This window comes from Canis lupus, chromosome 13 (genome assembly GCF_048164855.1).
Source record: "Canis lupus baileyi chromosome 13, mCanLup2.hap1, whole genome shotgun sequence".
Taxonomy (NCBI): domain Eukaryota; kingdom Metazoa; phylum Chordata; class Mammalia; order Carnivora; family Canidae; genus Canis; species Canis lupus.
This window is the reverse complement of record NC_132850.1, coordinates 51,547,880-51,567,812: the sequence shown is the minus strand read 5'-3', so window position 1 is coordinate 51,567,812 and position 19,933 is coordinate 51,547,880. Positions and strand designations below refer to the sequence as shown.

General features: G+C 32.2%; 1 protein-coding gene across 4 annotated transcripts in view; it reads left to right on the top strand.

Annotated features, from left to right (window-relative positions):
• FBXW7 (F-box and WD repeat domain containing 7) overlaps positions 1-19,933 on the top strand; it is a 233,766-nt gene that overhangs the window by 159,148 nt on the left and 54,685 nt on the right. Inside the window, exon 3 of one of the 4 annotated variants that reach the window (XM_072773643.1) lies at positions 11,348-11,487. The exons of 2 other annotated variants lie outside the window; for them this stretch is intronic. In XM_072773643.1, the coding sequence (XP_072629744.1) occupies positions 11,348-11,389 (42 nt within the window). In that variant the 3' untranslated portion in view covers positions 11,390-11,487. Of the gene's footprint in view, positions 1-11,347; positions 11,488-12,732; positions 13,153-19,933 lie in introns of those variants that run through there. One more of the 4 variants, XM_072773641.1, reaches the window with a different exon arrangement.

The window sequence follows — 19,933 nt, the reverse complement described above, 5'->3', positions numbered from 1 at the left end:
GCTCTGTTACTTCAGGTCAATTTGACCTCTTGATTTTAAGGATGGTATTAGTATCATCAATAATATAGTATTATTGAGAATATTCAGTGAGATAATATCTGTACAGTACTTGGAAAAGTGACATATAGCAAGTCCTTAGTATTAGTTATATTTTATAAGGTTTATTATTTTCATGTTAAAAGATTATATTAAAACTAGCTTAACTAACTATACCAGGCTATATAATACGCTCTGCAAAATATTTTTAGTTCTAAAGCTACCTGCTCTCTTAGGTTGAAACCGTTCCATTGATTTTTGCCTAAATTACTGTGACTTTTAGCGTAGAGTCCAGCTGTTTGATATTGTAAATTCTGCCACTGCTAACCATGAAGGACTTTTGCATTCTGACAGGGTTTTTTCCCCCTTCTAACTGGTTGTTAATGTTATACCTAGAAGAAGTTTGAAAGAGAGCCTAAAGTAATCTTAGTAGCATTGGGACCTTGAGTCCTCACGTGAAAATGTTCGGAAGAGATGGAAATGCTAGTTCTATAATGATTACGTGGGTGCTCTTGAACTGAATAGCTGGAACTAGAATAAATACAAGGGAAGATCCTCTTTAGTGCTTCTGTAGAAATCCTAGAATTAATGCTTAATACTACAGCAATACCTAAATTTCTCATAGTTAAGAGATTATAATGAAAGCAGTCGTTTGTTTGTTTTTTTTTTTAAGATTTTATTTATTTATTCATTAGAGACATAGAGAGAGAGGCTTAAGGAGGGAGAAGCAGGCTTCATGCAGGGAGCCAGATGCGGGATGATCCAGGGACTCCGGGATCACACCCTGAGCGGAAGGCAGAGGCTCAACTGCTGAGCCACCCAGGTGTCCCGAAAGTAGTCGTTTTGAATGGAAGAAGAATCAGGCTGCAATTATCTCTATTTAGGACGCATTTTAGAGAACACATCTTATGAAATGTTGATATTGCTACTAGCTGTATCTGATACGGAATGCTAACTTGATTCCTTCTAGTAGTAAGAATCGTTGTCAGGGTAGCATCTTGCATGTAAACTTTAACTTCAAATTATGTAAAATGTAAGTAGAAGAATGATAATTATTTTCATAGATCACCAGGGCTAAAAGTAATATATAAGATTTTTTCTTGTATTTTTTTCATAAAAGGATTTATTTTGTTCTGTTCATTTGGTCTTAGCTAATGCTCTTATTGAAAGTAACTTCCCTGCTTTAGAAATAACTATTGTGATTGGAGGCTGCTTTACTTTCAAAGAGAAAATGCTTAAATTTTCTGTTTTTGGTTGGTCTTAAGTGGAAATTTGTGGTTATTGAAATCAGATGCAAATGAGGAATGAAGTATGAAGAAAGTACTTGGGAATTTGGGAAGTAAGTGCCAAGAGTTATTCATTTGCTTAACTGCAGATGTTGGTTTTATAGGTCTATATTATAAATTTAGTTTTTAAGAATGAATTGTTTGTACTTTACCAATATGCTGCCATCTGTCTTAGGGTCTAATGAGTGAAAATTTTAAATATGGTGAGGTACATCTGTAATGTTTATCACTTACAGTTTTAGTTTTCAGGTTTGCTTTTTTATTCTTTCACTGTGTTAACTGGTATAGGAAAGAACATTAAAATTTTAAGAGTCATTGTATATCATTTAGATATCAGTAATCTTATATTTAATTTTTATGCTGCTTTACCGCATAACAGAGCAGAGATTGCAAACTGGTATCTAATACAGTATTTTTTAACACATTTAAATTTTTAAAATTTTAAAAATATTTAAAAATCTGGAGAGTTCATGTAAAAATATTGACTTTTTTCTTTTGCAAATGTGTAGTATCTGTCTTGTCTCATGTGCTTACAAAACAATAATCATTTGTGCCTTTTAAACAGGCTTTCCAGGTCTTAAACCTGATCTGTAACCTTCCTTTGCCCTGTCTGCTCCTCTAGTCATTTGAGTTTGCTTAGAATAAAGACAAGTATGATTGTAGGAAATTCAAATATAAGTGGAGCTTTCCTCTGTCACATATCAAACTAGTTTGGATATAAATTCACATTAGTGTAATATGTAACAGTTTGTCAAGTTTATTATTAAAACAGCCAGAGACTTGTTTAACACCTCATTTCAAATAGGTATTATCAAGATGAAAATTTGTCACCAAAACTTTTGCCACCCCCAGATACCCAGATTTTCATCTTGGATCTCCTGTTATCTTTTCCATTCTTGTTGAGGTTTGAAGTTAACACTCCACTTAGAATGACCATTTATCCTATCACAAAAGTAAACCAGTGTTCTTGGAGCTCCTTGTCTTGTAAGATGTTTCAGTTATCTGTTGCCACCTAACCAGTCACTCCAAAACTTTATAGATTATAACAGATAACTATTTTATTATTTATCATTGTTATTGTATGTATGTATGTATTATATTGTATGTATGTAATACATATCAATGTATTATTTATCATTGTTATGAATTTGGGAGGGACTCACTCAGGCATTGCTAATTCAGGCTTTCAGTCAGATGGTGGCTAGAGCTGAAATACCAGGGCTTTAGAATAGCTGGGTGCTGGCAAAGAATCTTTTTCTCTTCATATAGTCTTAAGATATATCTGCATATATGGTCTTTTTACCTGGGCTAGTTTGAGGTTCTTCACAGCATAGTGACCTCAAGGCAATTAGACTACTTAAAACAGGGCTACCATAGGAGTATTTCAGTAAGGTGATAGTTGAATCTTTTGTATGACCTATCCTAGGAAGTCACATAATGTAACTTACAGTTTCTTTCTTGTTTGAAACAGACTCCATTGCCATTGAAAGGAGTATCAGAGTACATTATAAGAAGAGCATATAAGATGGGGGATATTGCTATGACCATTTTTGGAAAACACAGGAGGTCATAATATCTTTGCTCTTATAACTGTTTCTTTTTTTATTTGGACTTTATAAAATTCAGGCTCATTAAAACCAATTCCATATATAATATATGTGTCTTACAGAATACTGTATTTCTATTATCTAGAATTCAGTTATCTGGCAAACTTACGTACCTGAAACATGTATAATAAAAAGTAAATCTCCAAACAACTAAATTAGAAAGTAACACAAGTTAGGCTTAACATTCTATAGAATAGAATATATATTCTAGTACAAAGCATGAGTTTAGGAATTAGACACCCGAGGGTAAAAATCTCAACTCCACTGCCTCACAGCCCTGTTGCCTTGAGTAGTTTTTTAAACCCTTTGGAACCTCAGTTTCCTTGTCTATAAAATATAGGATAATGATACCTCCCAGTCTTTTCATGATATTTAGGTAAAATAAAGCATGATCTACTAGGAACCCTGTCAATGTTTAATCCTCCTCCACATTACTATGCCAGTCTGAAGTAATACATCATTTTTCCTAAGTCTTAGAGCTGCACACTTTCTTTATTTCTCCTCTTTGTGTCTGAGAGTCCATCTCCTAGCATCCTGGAACTTCCTGCTTTCATACTGAGATCTTTCCATTTCAGGCATTATCAAGAATTACAGAGATTGAGTTGTATTTTAATCTTCCTTAATAACAAGTTAGTTTCTTGTTTACTGGGAAGGATGAAAACTAGAACTATCTGCTTCATTTAAATTTCAGCCATAAAATTAATGTTGATATTTACTAGTATATTTTGTTGAGTGTGAATTTTAACAGTGTAAAAGCCCAGGGGTATCATTTGTCAGCCCATACAAGAATGAAATCTCTTTTCTGTAGTTTACTTCTAAAAGTATTTTCTATGCTTTTTTTTTTTTAATTTATTTATTAGAGACAGAGACAGAGAGAGAGAGAGAGAGAGAGAGAGAGAGAGGCAGAGACACAGGCAGAGGGAGAAGCAGGTTCCATGCAGGGAGCCCGATGTGGGACTCGATCCCGGTTCTCCGGGTTCATGCCTTGGTCTGAAGGCGGCGCTGAACCGCTGAGCCACCCGAGCTGCCCAGTATTTTCTATGCTTAATGAGTAATTCTGTTCTTAAATTTGATGCTGAAGTGAGTATTGATAAATGAGTATCAATGAATAATTTATCAATCGCTAAATACCGAGATTTATTGGTATTCAGCGAATATTGATAAATCACACACTCTCATATAGCATGTTACTGAGAACTATATAAATGAAGTTTGTGGAACTATGTTCATTTCACTTAAGTAATGGTTTTTTATTTATAACTGTGTCAAAACTCAACAGTGTAGTAAACATAATTATCTTCCCTCCCTCATTTTACTTTTTAAATTGTCAACATTGTCAAATACCTTATTTTTCCATAGGTTCAGCTTTTTAGTTTTCACTGGATAAGTTCCTATAATGTGTTAAACCATCACTTTGGTGAAATTCCTGCATTGTAGCTTAGTTTAATTTTTTTAAAGCTGCATTGAAAAACCACCTGCATGCCACGTTATTATCATTATTATTAAAAGACATTTTAGTATTATGTCCCTGTTTATGACTTCCTAGCCCATAAACTCTTCAGGATTTTTTAAAAGATTTAATTTATTCATGAGAGACACACACAGAGACATAAGCAGAGGGAGAAGCAGGGTCCTTGCAGGGAGCCTAATGCAGGACTTGATCCCAGGACCCTGGGATCACAACCTGAGCCAAAGGCAGACACTCAACCACTGAGCCACCCAGGTGCCCCCAGAATTTTTATAGGAGAAATAAATGATTGATGAGTAACATTGACCTTAACTGAGAGGTTAATGAACCTTTAATGCTTAAGCTTGTTCATAAAAGTAACTTAAATGATGGACCTTAAAAAACTGATATTGAGGGAATTTGTCTTCTTTCTTACACCTAATTTTAATTTTTGAGGATTGTGGAAAATTAAGTTGTTTTAAATCCTTACTCTGTCATCACATGAGGCTTTTGCATGACTGAAATACCTGTAATGACTGGGTCATTTTTGTCATAGTTGACTTAAAGGTATAACTATAGTAATCATCAACTAAATTCTTGGTGAGCAGCTGTGTAAGACCAGTTTAACAGCTGGGGTTAACTCAACATAGACTGTAAGAGTTAAACTTAATCATGAGGCAAGGTATGTTAAAGTCATTAAGGACTTCATACTGAGCATTTCTGAAATACTTTAAAAATTCAATAGTTGGATTTTTTGTTTTATCTCAAATATTTTTTTTAAATGTTTAATAAAAGAATGAGGAGAAGTATCATTTTAACACAATAAAAGTTTTAAGACACAAATATGGGAGTAGAATCCAAACTTCATTCCTTTAAAAAAATCATATATATTCTGATGTCACTGTTTAGGCCACTATGGTAAGTAGGAAAGAAAAATATACACAAATTATTATGGTATAATATGGAATCAGAAAACTTCAAGATTATTTTTCTTGAATTTCCTCTTGAATCATATTTTAAAAAATAATTTATGCCTGAAACTTTTTTCCAATGAAAATATTTTATTATACAACACTAACATATATTCACAACAAATGGATAAATGTCTATATTTAGAAGGTGTACACAAATGATTTGAAGCAGTGAATTTTTTTTAGATACATTTTTAAAACTTTAACTACTATTCACCAAACTATAATAAAGAAAGGCTCACCAAACTGACAGTCTAACCCTATTGCAAGAAGGCTCTATACTTGGTACTATTGGAACTGGAATATCCTTTTAAAGCTGCAAGGGACTTCATTCTCAGTCATCTAGTCTAGCCTCCTTGTTCTAGAAATCTGAAATAGTGGTGAAGCTGAAACTAGAACTTAAAATTCACCCAGTATTTTTCATATGCTGATAAATTTACCTGGAGTATGAACTTAAGGTAATTTGCTTGAGAGTTGACTGAGGCAACATTTAGTCAAGAAAAATTTAGTTGTAAATAAGTTAAATAGTTGGGTTTTTGGATCATGAAATTTCTGGTGTACCATAGGGTAGTGTAGTGATCATTTTGAAGGACTTGTTTGGTTGGTTTTTCTATATCTTACTTTTTATAACTTTATTTTTAACCAATTATTCAGAAATAACTAGAAAATTCCAGCAGAATTCAGAAACAACCTAAGTGTCCAGCTGTCAGACCTTGGGTATGTATATCAAAGCAGTTACAGCACTTTAACCTGCTATTGTAGCATTTTTACTTTGACAATGTAAAAGTATATACAATGATTATTTATACATAATGCTTTTATTTTGCAAATGACAGATCACCAGATCACATTTTTTATAACATTTGTATAAACTGTTTGTGCTATTTCGGAACCCAAGCTAATTTCTCTTAAGTACTCAGGGGCTCCCTCGGTGCCCAGATAAAGAAAATTAGCAGGAGCTTCCTCGGTGCCCAGAAAATAGAGCAATCTCCCTTTTTCCATGAAGGAGACATATGTTCCAGGAGTCCCCCAGTGGATGCCTGAAACCCTGGATAGTACTGAACTCTATAAATATATATAGAGTTTTGTCCTCTATATACGATAAAGTTTATAAATTAGGCACAGTAAGAGATTACCAATAATAACTAATAATAGAACAATTATAACAGTATACTGTAATCAGAGTTATGTGGATATGGTTTCTCTCTGAAAGAATCTTACTGTACTGTACTCACCCTTCTTGTGATGATGTGAGATGATTAAAAATGTCTATATGATGAGATGAAGTGAGGTGAATGATGTAGGCATTGTGATGGAGTTTTAGGTACTATTGACCTTTTGGCGATAGGTCAGGAAGAGGATCATCTGCTTCCACAGTTGACTGTGGTTAACTGAAATGGTGGATAAGGAAGGGACTACTTACTATACAATAATAGGTTATAACTTATTAAATGTATAGATGAATATAATACCTCAAATACATTATAATTAGAAGTTGTAATCTTTTTTAGAGAACACTAAATATTTAAATGTCTTTTATAGGAGTGTCAGGGTGTCTCAGTTGGTTAAGTGGCCAACTCTTGATTTTGGCTCAGGTCATGATCTCACGGTTGTAAGAATAGCCCACCATGGACCCTGCTTAAGATTCTTTCTCCCTCTCCTTGTGCCCCAACCCCCTCTCCCTCTCAAATAAATAAATAAATAAATAAATAAATAAATAAATAAATGTCTTTTAGAATTTTTTAAGGAATCACTTCGAATGTTTTTAATTTTTATAAAATGTCTCTATTCATTTCACCTATGCCTTTTGTGAATAATAAAAATTTTAAAGCAATACCATATATTTATCTTTTTTTTTTCCTTACTAAATCTGATGGCATTTTTGTTTCTACAATTGAAGTAACAATCTTGTTTGGAATTTTTAAATTTTTTTGCAGTTTTTTACTATTATAAACTTGACCATTTATCATTAAACAAAGAAACTTAATCGCTTGATTTATCATTGTTTTCCTCTGTTTAAATTGCTCTATCTTTGTATAGGGATTGCTTGGACTAGGAAGATCTTTAACACTCTGGTATCTAAGGTGTTAGGAAAGATGGAAAAGAATGAGTGAGATAAAGAAGATAATCTGTCTCACTCTGTATCCTAAATAAATGAGTATACTTGATAATACCATATTCTTATCTCAAAGGGATATTGATTCTGATTTATTTCACCTTAGTAGTGGTATAATTTTAAGCATCTGGAATTTTTTCTGTTTCTACCAAAGAATAAGCCAAGTCACTTGTTGGTTAAATTCATGGTAGTGAATAATACTGGGTTTAAAATGACAGGCTGATATTCTCCCTGTCAGAAGTGTTTGGTATGGGGCTTTGAAGAATCTTGATATACAACCATTATTACTTGTAGGTAAACTTACCTTCTAAGTGAGTTTCAGCTGAATCAAGAATAGTTTATGAAAATGGAAATCTTTATGCTACTTATATGCTATGGCCTTTAGTCAGGAGCAGTTAAATCCTAGCCTTCTGTATAATAAAGAATGAAAGAAAAGGTAGAAATCCAGAATAAACAGTTGTAAATCTTTTTGTCATCATAAGAGAATTAGAATGTATGGGACTATAATACATTTTAGAAATACCCATATTAGGGATATTTGGTGCATGAGCTTTTATCTAAAATCCTCTTTGACCAGTACACATTTTTAGAAGAAAATCAGAAAATGGTAAGTGGGCAAAATACCTTACAGAGAGATCTTCTCTTTATCACAAGTTCACTAATGTTGACTTGTTGGATGAATAATTAGTGACATCTGAAATTTTAAAAGACACCACAGTTAAGATATTGCAGATTAATTTTTAGGTAAAAATTTTGACAATTACGGAAACCTTTATAAAACATATAGATGATGTTTTAAAATATTCTACTTTGAAGTTGAATATTACAGATGGATTTTAGAATCTCTGCTTGCTTTCCCCGCAACTTTTAAAATTGATATATATTACAAAACTCTATGTGGATTTTGGTCCTATTGTAGCAGCAACAGTAGTAGTAGTAGTAGTAGTAGTAGTAGTAGTAGTAGTATCTAATGTAGCAATAATAGTGGTAGTAATGACAGTTAACAGTATTGAACACTTACTAGATGTGAAGCATTATTATATGTGCTTCACTTACATTAACTAATTTAATACCTATAAAAACCCTGTGAGGAGGTTTTGTATAGATGAAGTTGAGGCATAGAGGCATTAATTTAAAGTCATACTACAAATAAGTAGTAGGCTTTGGACTAAGGCAGTTTGGATCCAGCATTGATGCTCCTACCTATTATATTACACTTCATTAGTATTTGTTGGTATCATTTTAAAAAGAGTTTGTCTGTTTTGCAGAGTTGCAGCTTGAGAGAGGAGGTTAATAATTAAGAGTACCTTAAATGTTTTTAAAAATATGATTGAGACTAAGACTCTATTTATTTTTTTGAGCAAATGTAACTAGGTACATTGAAAGTTAACAATTAGGATTCTTCTATGCTTTGTCTATGATTTCCCTCATTGACTGGGTTTTTCTTGTGTATTTGAAGTTTTGGTATTTTCTGTGTTTTCCTGCTGTGTGAGAATATTGCTTTAGAAGTAGTGTTAACTTGAATCCTCCAAAATGATGAAACTTGGTAGTATATACTTTTGAAAATTAGTACTCAATCGCTAGGAATGTCTCTCTTTTACAGAAATACATTGTAGACACGTAATCAGATTTAGTATTTGGTTTGCTAAAGTTGCAGTGCTCTGTACTATCCAGTTGAGGGCAGCTATTTACTGATTAAAAAAATGAGTTGGATTAGAGTGTTACTATGTGTTCACCAAAACTTGGTTATCTAATGTAAAACATATTTAATATACAAATAGCCCTAGTTTTTATTCTTATTATCATCACAAATAGTTTCTTGAAAGTGAAAAACTAATTCTACTTCCATAATATTTTTTGCTCTCTTATAAGCAGGAGAAAGAACACTGTTCATTTTAGTTTTAATTTTCTCAGTCCAAATATTTTTTAGTTCCAAATCTTTTTTCCTCTTTAGGATCAGACTCCAAGTTGATTAAAGAGTTTCCTGTCTTCCTTGTCTTTAAACTATCTGCATGTAAATACATGTAACTCTAAAATTCCTTAAGGGTTTAAAAAAAGTGAGAAATTATAAGTTTCAGTATGTTACCTCTATTTCTGGATTAAGTGAAAGTTAAGTTTGGAGTTGATCTGTTTCATTTATTTTCTGTGCAGAATGAATATGTTAAACTTGTGGAATGTAGTGTGTTCTTTTAATTTTTCTGTAACATAGTTTAAGTTACATCTTTGTGGTTCAGAGAAGGAATTTTGAAGATTTAATAACTGGGGCAGCCCCAGTGGCGCAGCAGTTTAGCGCCACCTGCGGCCCAGGGTGTGATCCTGGAGACCCTGGATCGAGTCCCACGTCGGGCTCCCTGCATGGAACCTGCTTCTCCTTCTGCCTGTGTCTCTGCCCCATTCTCTCTTTCTCTCTCTCTCTCTCTGCGTCTCTATGAATAAATAAATAAATAAAATCTTTAAAAAAAAGATTTAATAATTGATTTCAAAGATATCACAGAATTTTTTTGAGAATAAAGAGTATCAGTCTACAGAAAACTATATATAATATTAACAAAGATACTAATAGTTATTTGGAGAGGGGGCATTCCATGGAACTGCAGCGAAGGGATTTTTCTAATAAAGAGTAAATATAGCATATGATTTGAGAATATATTATACTGAAAAAAAGTGTTAAGAAATAAAGGGAGCATCAGAAGAGATGCTGAGACTAGAATGATGCTACAGATGTTCATCTCCCCCCACCCCTCTAGTGGGGCTGTATACATTGTGATCTTAGATAATAGTCTCACTTTTTTTTTCCCTTTTCATATCAAATTAAAGATTTCCAGCATACTCTTTCTATCCCTATATCTCTGTTGTGTGTGTGTTTGTTTTGTATTTTGGTGTTTATGGTTCTAAATTGTTTACTTTTTTTATTAAAGTGATTTTTTTTTATTGTGGTTAAATATCCATAGCATGAAATTTATCATTTTAACAGTGTTTAAGTGTGTAATTCAGTGGCTTTAAATACATTCACAGTGTTGTGCAACCATTACCACTATCCATCTCTAGAACATTTTCATATTTTTCTAACTGAGACTCTTACATCATCCATTAAACACTAACTTTCCAGTCCTTTCTCTGACTTGCTGCTGGCAACCATCATTATACTTTCTGTCTCCATGAATTTAGCTATGCTAGTACCTCATGTAAGTGGGATTGTACAACATATTTCCTTTTTTTTTTATTTACATATTTCCTTTTTGACAGACTTATTTCATTTATCCATTATGTCTTCAGGGTTCATCCATATTGTAGCATGTGTCAGAATTTCCTTCGTTTTTAAGACTGAATAATATTCTATTGTATGTATGTACCACATTTTGTTTGCCCATTCATCTGTCAGTGGTTACTTGGGTTGCTTCCATCTCTTGGCTGTTGTGGATATGTTGCTATGAACATGGATGTATAAATATCTGTTTGAGTCCCTTCTTTCAGTTCTTTTTTGGGGAGTGTATACCCCAAAGTGGAATTGCTGGATCACTTAATTTTTTGAGGAACCTCCATACTATTTTCCCACAATGAGCTACCTATATTTTATGTTCCCAACCAGCGATACACAAGTATTTCAATTTCTCCACATCCTTGCTAACACTTATTATTGTCTGTGGTATTTGTGCATGATTGATTGATTGTTTTTATATAATAGCCATCCTAATGGGTGTGCATCGGTGGTGGTTCATTTCTGGTTTTGATTTGAAGTTACACAATGATTAGTGATATTGATCATCTTTACATGTACTTATTGATCATTTGTATATTTTCTTTGGAGAAATTTGGTTGTTTACTTTTGTATAGTTAAAAATGTCATCCCTGGTATTGATTCTGCTTTTTTTTTTTTTTTTAAGTGGCTTGAGCTCATGGGTCTTGAACTCATGACCCTGAGCTGAGATCAAGACCTGAGCTGAGATCAAGAGTCAAATGCTTAACCAACTGAGCCGCCTTCGCCCCAATGATTTTGCATTTTTAACTACATTTTAGATTATGGTGTAAAAGGAAAATGTACCTTAATAAAAAATAATAATAATAATAAGCATCTTGGTGGAACTGGGAGTATGGCCTGGCTTCCCAGTTAGCCCACTTTACATTTAATAGGACATCTCTCCAAAGTTTTAAAAAAAAATTACTCATTTCTGACATTCTCCTTTCTCTCCATATCACATTCTAAGTTCCCTTACAGAGATCAGTAAAAGCAATTGGAAGAAGAAATAAGTCAGATGACTGGCATTTGGAAGGGGACAATAGAATGGAAGGAGAGAACAAACTAACCAAGGATTGTGAACAGACAGTTCATATCCATTACTTACCATATATCAAGACTACTCCCTATACTTAAACTGAGCTTTTTTTCTTATCATCTTCATAATAGTGTAGTTCATGGGTTTGAATATGAAGTGTCGTATTAATTAACATTGATATAAGAGCTTAATTTAGGGAAATATTTGAGGTAATGCTGAAAAGATTAGGGCCATTTTGAGGAAAGCCTTCATCTCCATATTTTATCCTAGGAGTTGGGGACCCATTGAAAGTTCTTGAGGAGTGGATTGTGCACTATATTCTCTCTGTGTTTTAGGAAGATATTTCTGACCATGATATGTTGGAGGAATTCGGCACTAACGATTTGTGATGAATAGTTATTATTTTACTATAATTAATACCCATCACAGGCTGCATTTATAAATGCTTGGGTTTTAAAAAAATAATGTATCTTTAATCACATGACTTATACTTTGAAGTGGAATCACTGAGTTTTTGAGAATTAAAGATTGAATTGACATTTGCAAACAACTAAAATGTCTACTGATAAGATTAATGTGAAGTGCATATTAATAGCTTTGGAGAGAGAGTCGATTTAATGTCTTAGTACGAGGTAAAGAATGGTATGTATGGAAAAGGAAAAGAGCATGCTTAAGACAAACACTTGAAAACATAATGCTCATTCTGAATATATCTAAGAACAGATGTGTGTTTATATTTTTTGAGTATGAATGAATATTGTCCTTAAATTTGAAGCACATTTCAAAACATTCCTAAAATATTAATTCTGATATTTGGGTAAGGAAGACTCAAGATATTTAAGAGAAAATACCATGTTTATTTTTTTGGATTTTTGTAAAGAAAACTTTACTTTCACTTTCTAGGGAATACCTGAGTTAGTAGTTAGAGAAGTTTAAAAGGGACCTACAGCATTGCCCTGCTTTGGTTGTATTCACATTACTGACTTTGTATGGGAGGTTCACCAGCTGTTTGACTGGCAGGAGCAGCAGCTTTCACTTCAGTAGTTTATAATTCCTGGCTATTCTAGGATAGTTTGCACTTCACCAAGCCTCAGACAGGTCAGGACATTTGGTAGGAGAAGGTTGAAAGACAAAGCAGCAGGCCTTGGGTTCTCGACCTTTTTTTTGTTTTTTAATTAGAAAATTATATTTTAATTTGTGCTTAGAGTTTTTAGTAATGTGCTTGTATTACATGTAGAAAGCATTCATCAACCTAGAGGAGTTTTAAAATGTCAAAACCAGGAAAAGCTACTTTAAACCATGGCTTGGTTCCTGTTGATCTTAAAAGTGCAAAAGAGCCTCTGCCTCATCAAACTGTGATGAAGATCTTTAGCATTAGCATCATTGCCCAAGGCCTCCCCTTTTGTCGAAGACGGGTAAGTCTTGCATCTGAAAAACAGGAATGTTTATTTAAATCAAGTACTTCTGCTTCCTTTAGTGAAGAAATGCTTCAAATTTCTATTGATATTTATAAATAAAATTATCAGTGCATTCTGTAGCCAAATAAAACTTATATATAAGCGGTAGTTATAATAGTATGATAGAGGCCTGGAAGGCAGGGTTACTCAATCCACTTTTTTTCTCACTTATTTTTCTTGATATTAGAATCATTTAAATTTATTTAAAATTGGTAAATGTAAAAAGGATGTTTTAAAATACGTTAGCAAATACTAAAACCCCCAATTTGTAGTTTTTATTCTGTGGGAAAAGCAAGAAACTGGTGATATTCTTCTTATATATATATGGGAACTACAGCGTTTAGCTCTTTTAAAGAGTATTCCAAGTTCCCTAGATTTATCTGGCCCTTAGAGCTGTGTTATTTTAAATTGCTATTTTTTTTTAATTCAAGCTTAATGTAATAGGTACTTTACTTTTAGCTGTTATATAAAATAAAAATAGCATGCTATTGTGTGGCAGTTACGATAGAGTTTATATATAGACAATCCTGAACTAACAAACATTTTGTAGAACTTGTGCTAACGTATAATCGTTATGATCTATTAGATATTTTTCAGGATGACATTCTCTTCTCCATTACCAAGTTCTGATCCCATTAATATTAGCAGTTTTATTGTATTTTTTTGTGTTAACTTGGTATTGCTAGTTTGAATTATTAACCAGAGTGATACATTTTTAGATCTAAAATATGTTTATGATCCTGAACTCATTAAACCAAGAAAACACCATAAAAATCTGAGATCAAATGGGTGTTTGCATCTAACAGTGCTATTAATGTTTTAGTTCCCTTTTTACCTTTTTTTTCAAAAAAAAAAAAAAAACTAAAAGGGAAATATTCTACTAAACAAGTATATTAACACACAACGCCTAAAAAATTTTTTCTCCTTAGTGAAAAGAATCTTTTATTTGCTGGGACTTATTAACCTTTGTAAAAATATGTTTTCAAATTATCTTAGTTCCTTTTGAGTAGTTTCCACTTCTACTCCAGACAAGTGGTAGCCATGTTGAAAAACATTTTGAATGAGGTTTAAATGTAATACAGTTTCAGCATTGAAAATGGAATACAAATATCTCCATCACTCTTTAATTTTCTTCTTTAGTATGTTGTTAGAAAGGGTTTATTTTGTCTTCTTTCACTTTGTCACTTTTGTAACTTCTGAATGAGGTCACTATTCTGATTTAAGCATTTACACAGGGACCTCTAATAGCTTTAAAGTCACTAATAAACTAATTTATTATTTTAACACTTCCATAAAGGAAAATACCAACACAAGTAAATTTTTAGATTGAGGAAAAGAAATGTGAGTTTTTTAAATGAAAGGATTAAGATACTTAAAAACAAGATAATCTGGTTCTTTGTTGTTATTTCTAATAAATTCTTAGGTACAATATATGGTAGATTACTTCATTATGTCATAGTTAATGTTTTCTACCTTTATTTTCTAATATACGTGAAATTTAAAAGGCTCAGAAGCAGCTTCTATAAGAAAAATTAATAGAAAACTTCAAGGCTTTCCCTGAGGGCTTCATAGGGTCACTATGCAGCTTGACTTTTCTAGGTTACTATGTTATGTTAATTTATAGCCTTGCATTTGTAATAACTGAAGAGAACTAAATTTGAAAAATAAAAATCATGAGAACATTTTCTTTGGAAGATAGTTAAAAAACACATTTAGTCTTAGACTGCCTGCCTGCCAGGAACTTGCTATTGCATAACTCATTGACTCTGAGTACTAGAAATATTAGAGAGATAGGGTAATTATATATACCCCCCCCCCCATTTCAGGGCTGGTTAATTTAGATAGTTTTTAATTGATTTACATGTTCTTTGTTATTTAATTTATTCACTTTCCTTTGGTAAGTTGATAATTAACATTTTTAAAATTTTATTTTTCTTTATCAAAGATTTAAGAAAACTTTTGGTATGATATGTAATTAATCCTTTTTTTTTTTTTTTTAAGTAACATCCAGTATATTGCTTACACTGGGTATATTTTGCTTTCAAGCCACTTTTTCTACACTGACAACAAAGTACACAAAGCAGAATGATTTCTGTATTTTGTAGGCAATTTTTTTTTCCTTTTCAATAGTGAGCTACTGTGCACTACAGTGACCTCTTACCAAAATGTAGCAATCTTATTAAAATTTGAAGAACATGATACATTCCTCCAGCCCTCATAGAGGTTCATCCACTTAATGTTTGCACAATAAAAAAAAAACTTCAAAATTTGTGAAAAATCCTTTAGTTGCTATAACTTCAATGTACATCTCTCGAAATGTTTTCATAAAATTTATTTACCTCACTATTAAGTATAATATTGGTATTGGTAGTCGAATTTATTTTTATATAAATTATTCTAGTCTTTCATCAGAGGTATTTTGGAATTATACTAACAATTGTAAAGAAATAGCAATCTAGCTGTTAACTGGTTACTGTAAATCAAAATATTTTTAGTATTAAGGTCCTCATTATTTATTTACATTTGCTTAGACATTCTTGGTAATAAGTTTCACTTGGAATACTTTTTAAAAATGTAGAATCCTGGGGCATCTGGGTGGCTCAGTCGGTGAAACGTCCAACTCTTCATTACATCCAGCTCTTGATTTTGACTCAGGTCATGATCTCAGGGTTGTGGAATTGAGCCCTTGTTGGGCTTAACACTTTGCATAATCTGCTTGGGATATTCTCTCTCTCTCTCTCTCCCTCAGCCCGTCCCCCTGGTTGTGCGCTCTCTATAAATAAATGAAATAAATAAATAAAATCTTTAAAAAAATGTAGAATCCTAGGTTCCCCTCTTTTTGGATAGTTTTATGTAAGCGATCTGGATTAAGGTTCAGGGATCTATGTGTATTTTTAAAGCCCTGTAGGTAATTGAATCAGATAATTTGAGAGTACTAGTTGAGTACATAACTTTTTATTCTAAAAGAACTGATTCTCCTTGAGAGTAAGAGAAATTTTACAGGAAAAACTTATTTATTCTATAAAATCACTGGATATTTTCAATTTTCTTTGAAATTGGAATGCCCAATTATGGTAATACTGTCTTTCTTAAATCCTAAGGTATGTTATTTTTTCTCATTATAAACATAAATAGGAATGTTTAAAATGTGAAAAAATAATGTACCTTAGATAGAGTTTGATGTTATTTTATAGCTTATTTGGTAGCATTTTTTTTTTTTTTGTAAGAGAAACAACATCTTAACAATAATAGTAAGAAAATGTATTTCAGTGCTTGAATCACATTTCTTAACACCTTTTGTTTGGGAGATTTTAAAACATTTACAGTATTTTCAGAAGATTACTCTTCATTGTTATTTCTTGGTAGAAATTTCCAAATGACATGAAAACGACAATGGATATTGGGCTTTTAAAGATACCTGACTGTGCTGGCATATAGACAAAATATCATTTTTAGAGTGCCATATATATGCTAGGTTTAAACCAAGCATTGGCAACAGAGCTAGTCAAAATACCACATTTAAAATAATTTTCTTTAAAGTGAAAACAGAAATAAAATTAGAATATTTGTGTCATTTGAGAAAATGTTAATAGCACTCTGTGTATTGTTATTATTGCAGGTTAGCTTAAGTGAAACTATTTCTGCAAAGGGCCAGTAAATATTTTAGGCCTTGTGGACTTTAAAGTCGCTGTTAGAACTACTCATCCCTGCCACTGGAGCATGAAAGCAGCTGTAGACAATACTTAAATGAATGGCTGAATGGACACAACTGTGTTTTAATAAACATTTACCTGCAAAAGAGTGAAATCTGGATTTGTATGCTTATAATGATACTATAATAAATCTCCTGCGTATGTCTTTTTTGCTTGTATATAAGTTTCAGCTCATGGTAAATTTTTAGAATGAGGTTGTTAAGGCTGTAAGTCTTACATTTTCTTTAAAACTATCATCCTCTCTTCTAATTCTTTGTGGTTATGTAGAAAAAAACTTTGTGTAGCTACCTGCTAGAATTTTAGCTACTACTTAGTATTTCTCTTCATAATATACAGTATTAGTATAATAAAGCTATTAATAATTGCCATCTTTTTAAAAAAACTCACTATGTATTCTAGGCACTGTTTTAACTCTTTTGTATATCTTAACCAACTTAATGCTTAAATGACTTAAATGTTTAAGTACTTTAAATCAGGTATTCTCTACATTCAGTAGACTAGAAAACGGAGGCTCAAATCAGTTATCTTTCCCAGTTTTCTTGGTGAATAATAAAGCTGATATTTAGTAGAGCTCACTAATGCTGCACCTAGTAGCAGTAGCCATTCTCTTTATACATTTGTTTTCATGTGAACTTAACACTTTGCAACTATTAGTATTTTGGAGGGTAAGCCTGGGACCCTATCATTGTTGACATTGTTTCTGTGAGAAAATAGATTCAAAGATTAAAACAAGTAACTTACAAATAACTTTTGATAGCAGAGAACTTTTATAAATACAGGGTTTTTGTTGTAATCTCTTTTAAGAGGTTTTATTTATAAAGTTATCCTATAGATTATGCAATAATTATAGTAATAAAAAACTGGAAATATTTGAACAGTATGCATGTTTGTCTATTGTCTTTGTAAGCTGAGGGATGATCCCTTTTAAAAAATTATTCATGACACTTGTTAAAATGGCAAGATAGACTTTATTCAGGGGCACTCTAGTGATATATAGGTATAGGTAACTACTACAAAGTGAGTAGGGGAGTGAGATTGGGCTCAACCCAAATACAACAAAGAAAAGTGAGAATTTATAGCCAAGGAACAGTTTGGTGAGCAGTGGTAGAAAATTACTAAGAGGAAACATCGGTAGGGGGATTCTGGCTAAACCAGTTTAACAACACCTGGAGGATGATAGAGGATGAGGAACCCAGCAGTCATGAAAGGTGATCATATACCAAGATTGGGAGGATTCTGGTTAAACTGAGTGGGATTCTTGCTGAAATCCCAAAGACAGGGCCTAGTTGAAAAAGAGCTCAGTGAGCCTATCTAGATTTGGTCAAGAAGAGAATCTTTGGCAGGCAACAACTGGACAGATCAACCATCCTCAAACTACAGTGCAGTATCATTCTCATCAGCTTCTTCAACTAGCACTTTTGACAACGAGGACAAAAATTTAAAACAACATTGTACCTCTCTGAGCTTCAATTATGTTTTAAGTTTTTCCTTCATTGTTATCGATGATGATACTAGACACCTATATTCAAAATTCTAACCTCATAAATAAGGTTAATTTAATTAGCTGTTTTTGTATGTGTACTATTCAGTTAGTTTAAGCTGTCTATAATTTTAATCTATGCCCCTCTCATGACTGTTGACTAGTCTATTAGTACCTTTTCAGCAAAGATCTGCCAGGTTTATCAAATAGTTATATTACCTTTGTTTTTAAAAACATCTATAATTGTTTACAATAAGTTTCATTTGTGGGAAGATTTTGTATATATCCGTAAAGTTAGACCATCATAAACTCTGTTGCTAAATCAACCTGTGAGTTATTATCCTTCTGAATTTACTAATCCTGCAAATTCTCCAGATTGAATGGTGATACAGGGAATTTGAATTTTCTTCCAATAATTAATATCTTTTACTTTTCTTTATAAAAATAAGATGTACTTAGTATATACAATTTAGAAAAAATACAATTTCCTAAAGTATTAGTAATACCACTGCTCAAAAGAACCACAGTAACAATTTTAAGTAAATAATTTTTTAGCAATATTAACTTTAATTCATTTTTAGTATATTGCTGGTGGTTTCCCATAATTGTAGTTATTCAAAAATATATAATCTAAATGAATGTTCCATAATTTTCCCACTATTATTGATTTAGACAGTACCTGCTTTGAGCCTTTTTATATATATAAATCTTTACATCTCTTTACACTGATTTCTGGAAGTAGAAGTATTGGGTCAAGGAGTATGAACTTTTTTAGATTCTTGACAAATACTGCTAAATTGTTTTCCAGAAAGTTTGTACCAATTAAAAACTGGTATGAGGGATTTCTAGTGTTGTTTTAAAGAGAAAGAAGTCATATTCTAAGCAAATTTATTCCTATGTGGTAAAGTTTTGTGGATTTTAGTAAATTCTCTGTTATTGTATTTCTAATTGTATTATTCTAGGTTTTTATCACAGGGAATTTTTTTTCTTTTTGAGAAAGTAATGAGATAGGTTTATGCTTAACAGCTTCAGGAGGAAAATATGTAAATAGATTAAGAAATTATTAGTTCATGTGATTTTATTTTTTATTCTTTCTGAAAAATATTTGTCATGGACCCATCACCCACATAATTTTCAACTATAATTTTCTTCTCCTCCCAGTTCTAAAACTCAAATCTGTGTTTCTATCTAAACAGATGAGCTGTATGTATAACTTTATGATTTATTACATTATTTTCACTGCAAGTCTTAGGATCATTTCAGTTTTTGTGTCACCTTAATTTATCCTTTTATATTTCTGAATTTTAGTGTGATATTTGCACTGTATAAATGACAGCCTCTCCCAAAGTATATTGCTATTAATAATATCTACGACAAGAGTACTTCTCATACTAACAAGAGCAGCTGCCAGAAATACTTGCCTATTTCTTATAACACTACTACTTAGTTTTACATTTCTGACATAGCTTTGCTGTTAGCCCCAGTCCAGGTTTACCTTTTTTTTTTTTTTTTTTAATCTAGTCCAGCCATGATTAATTCTTATTGG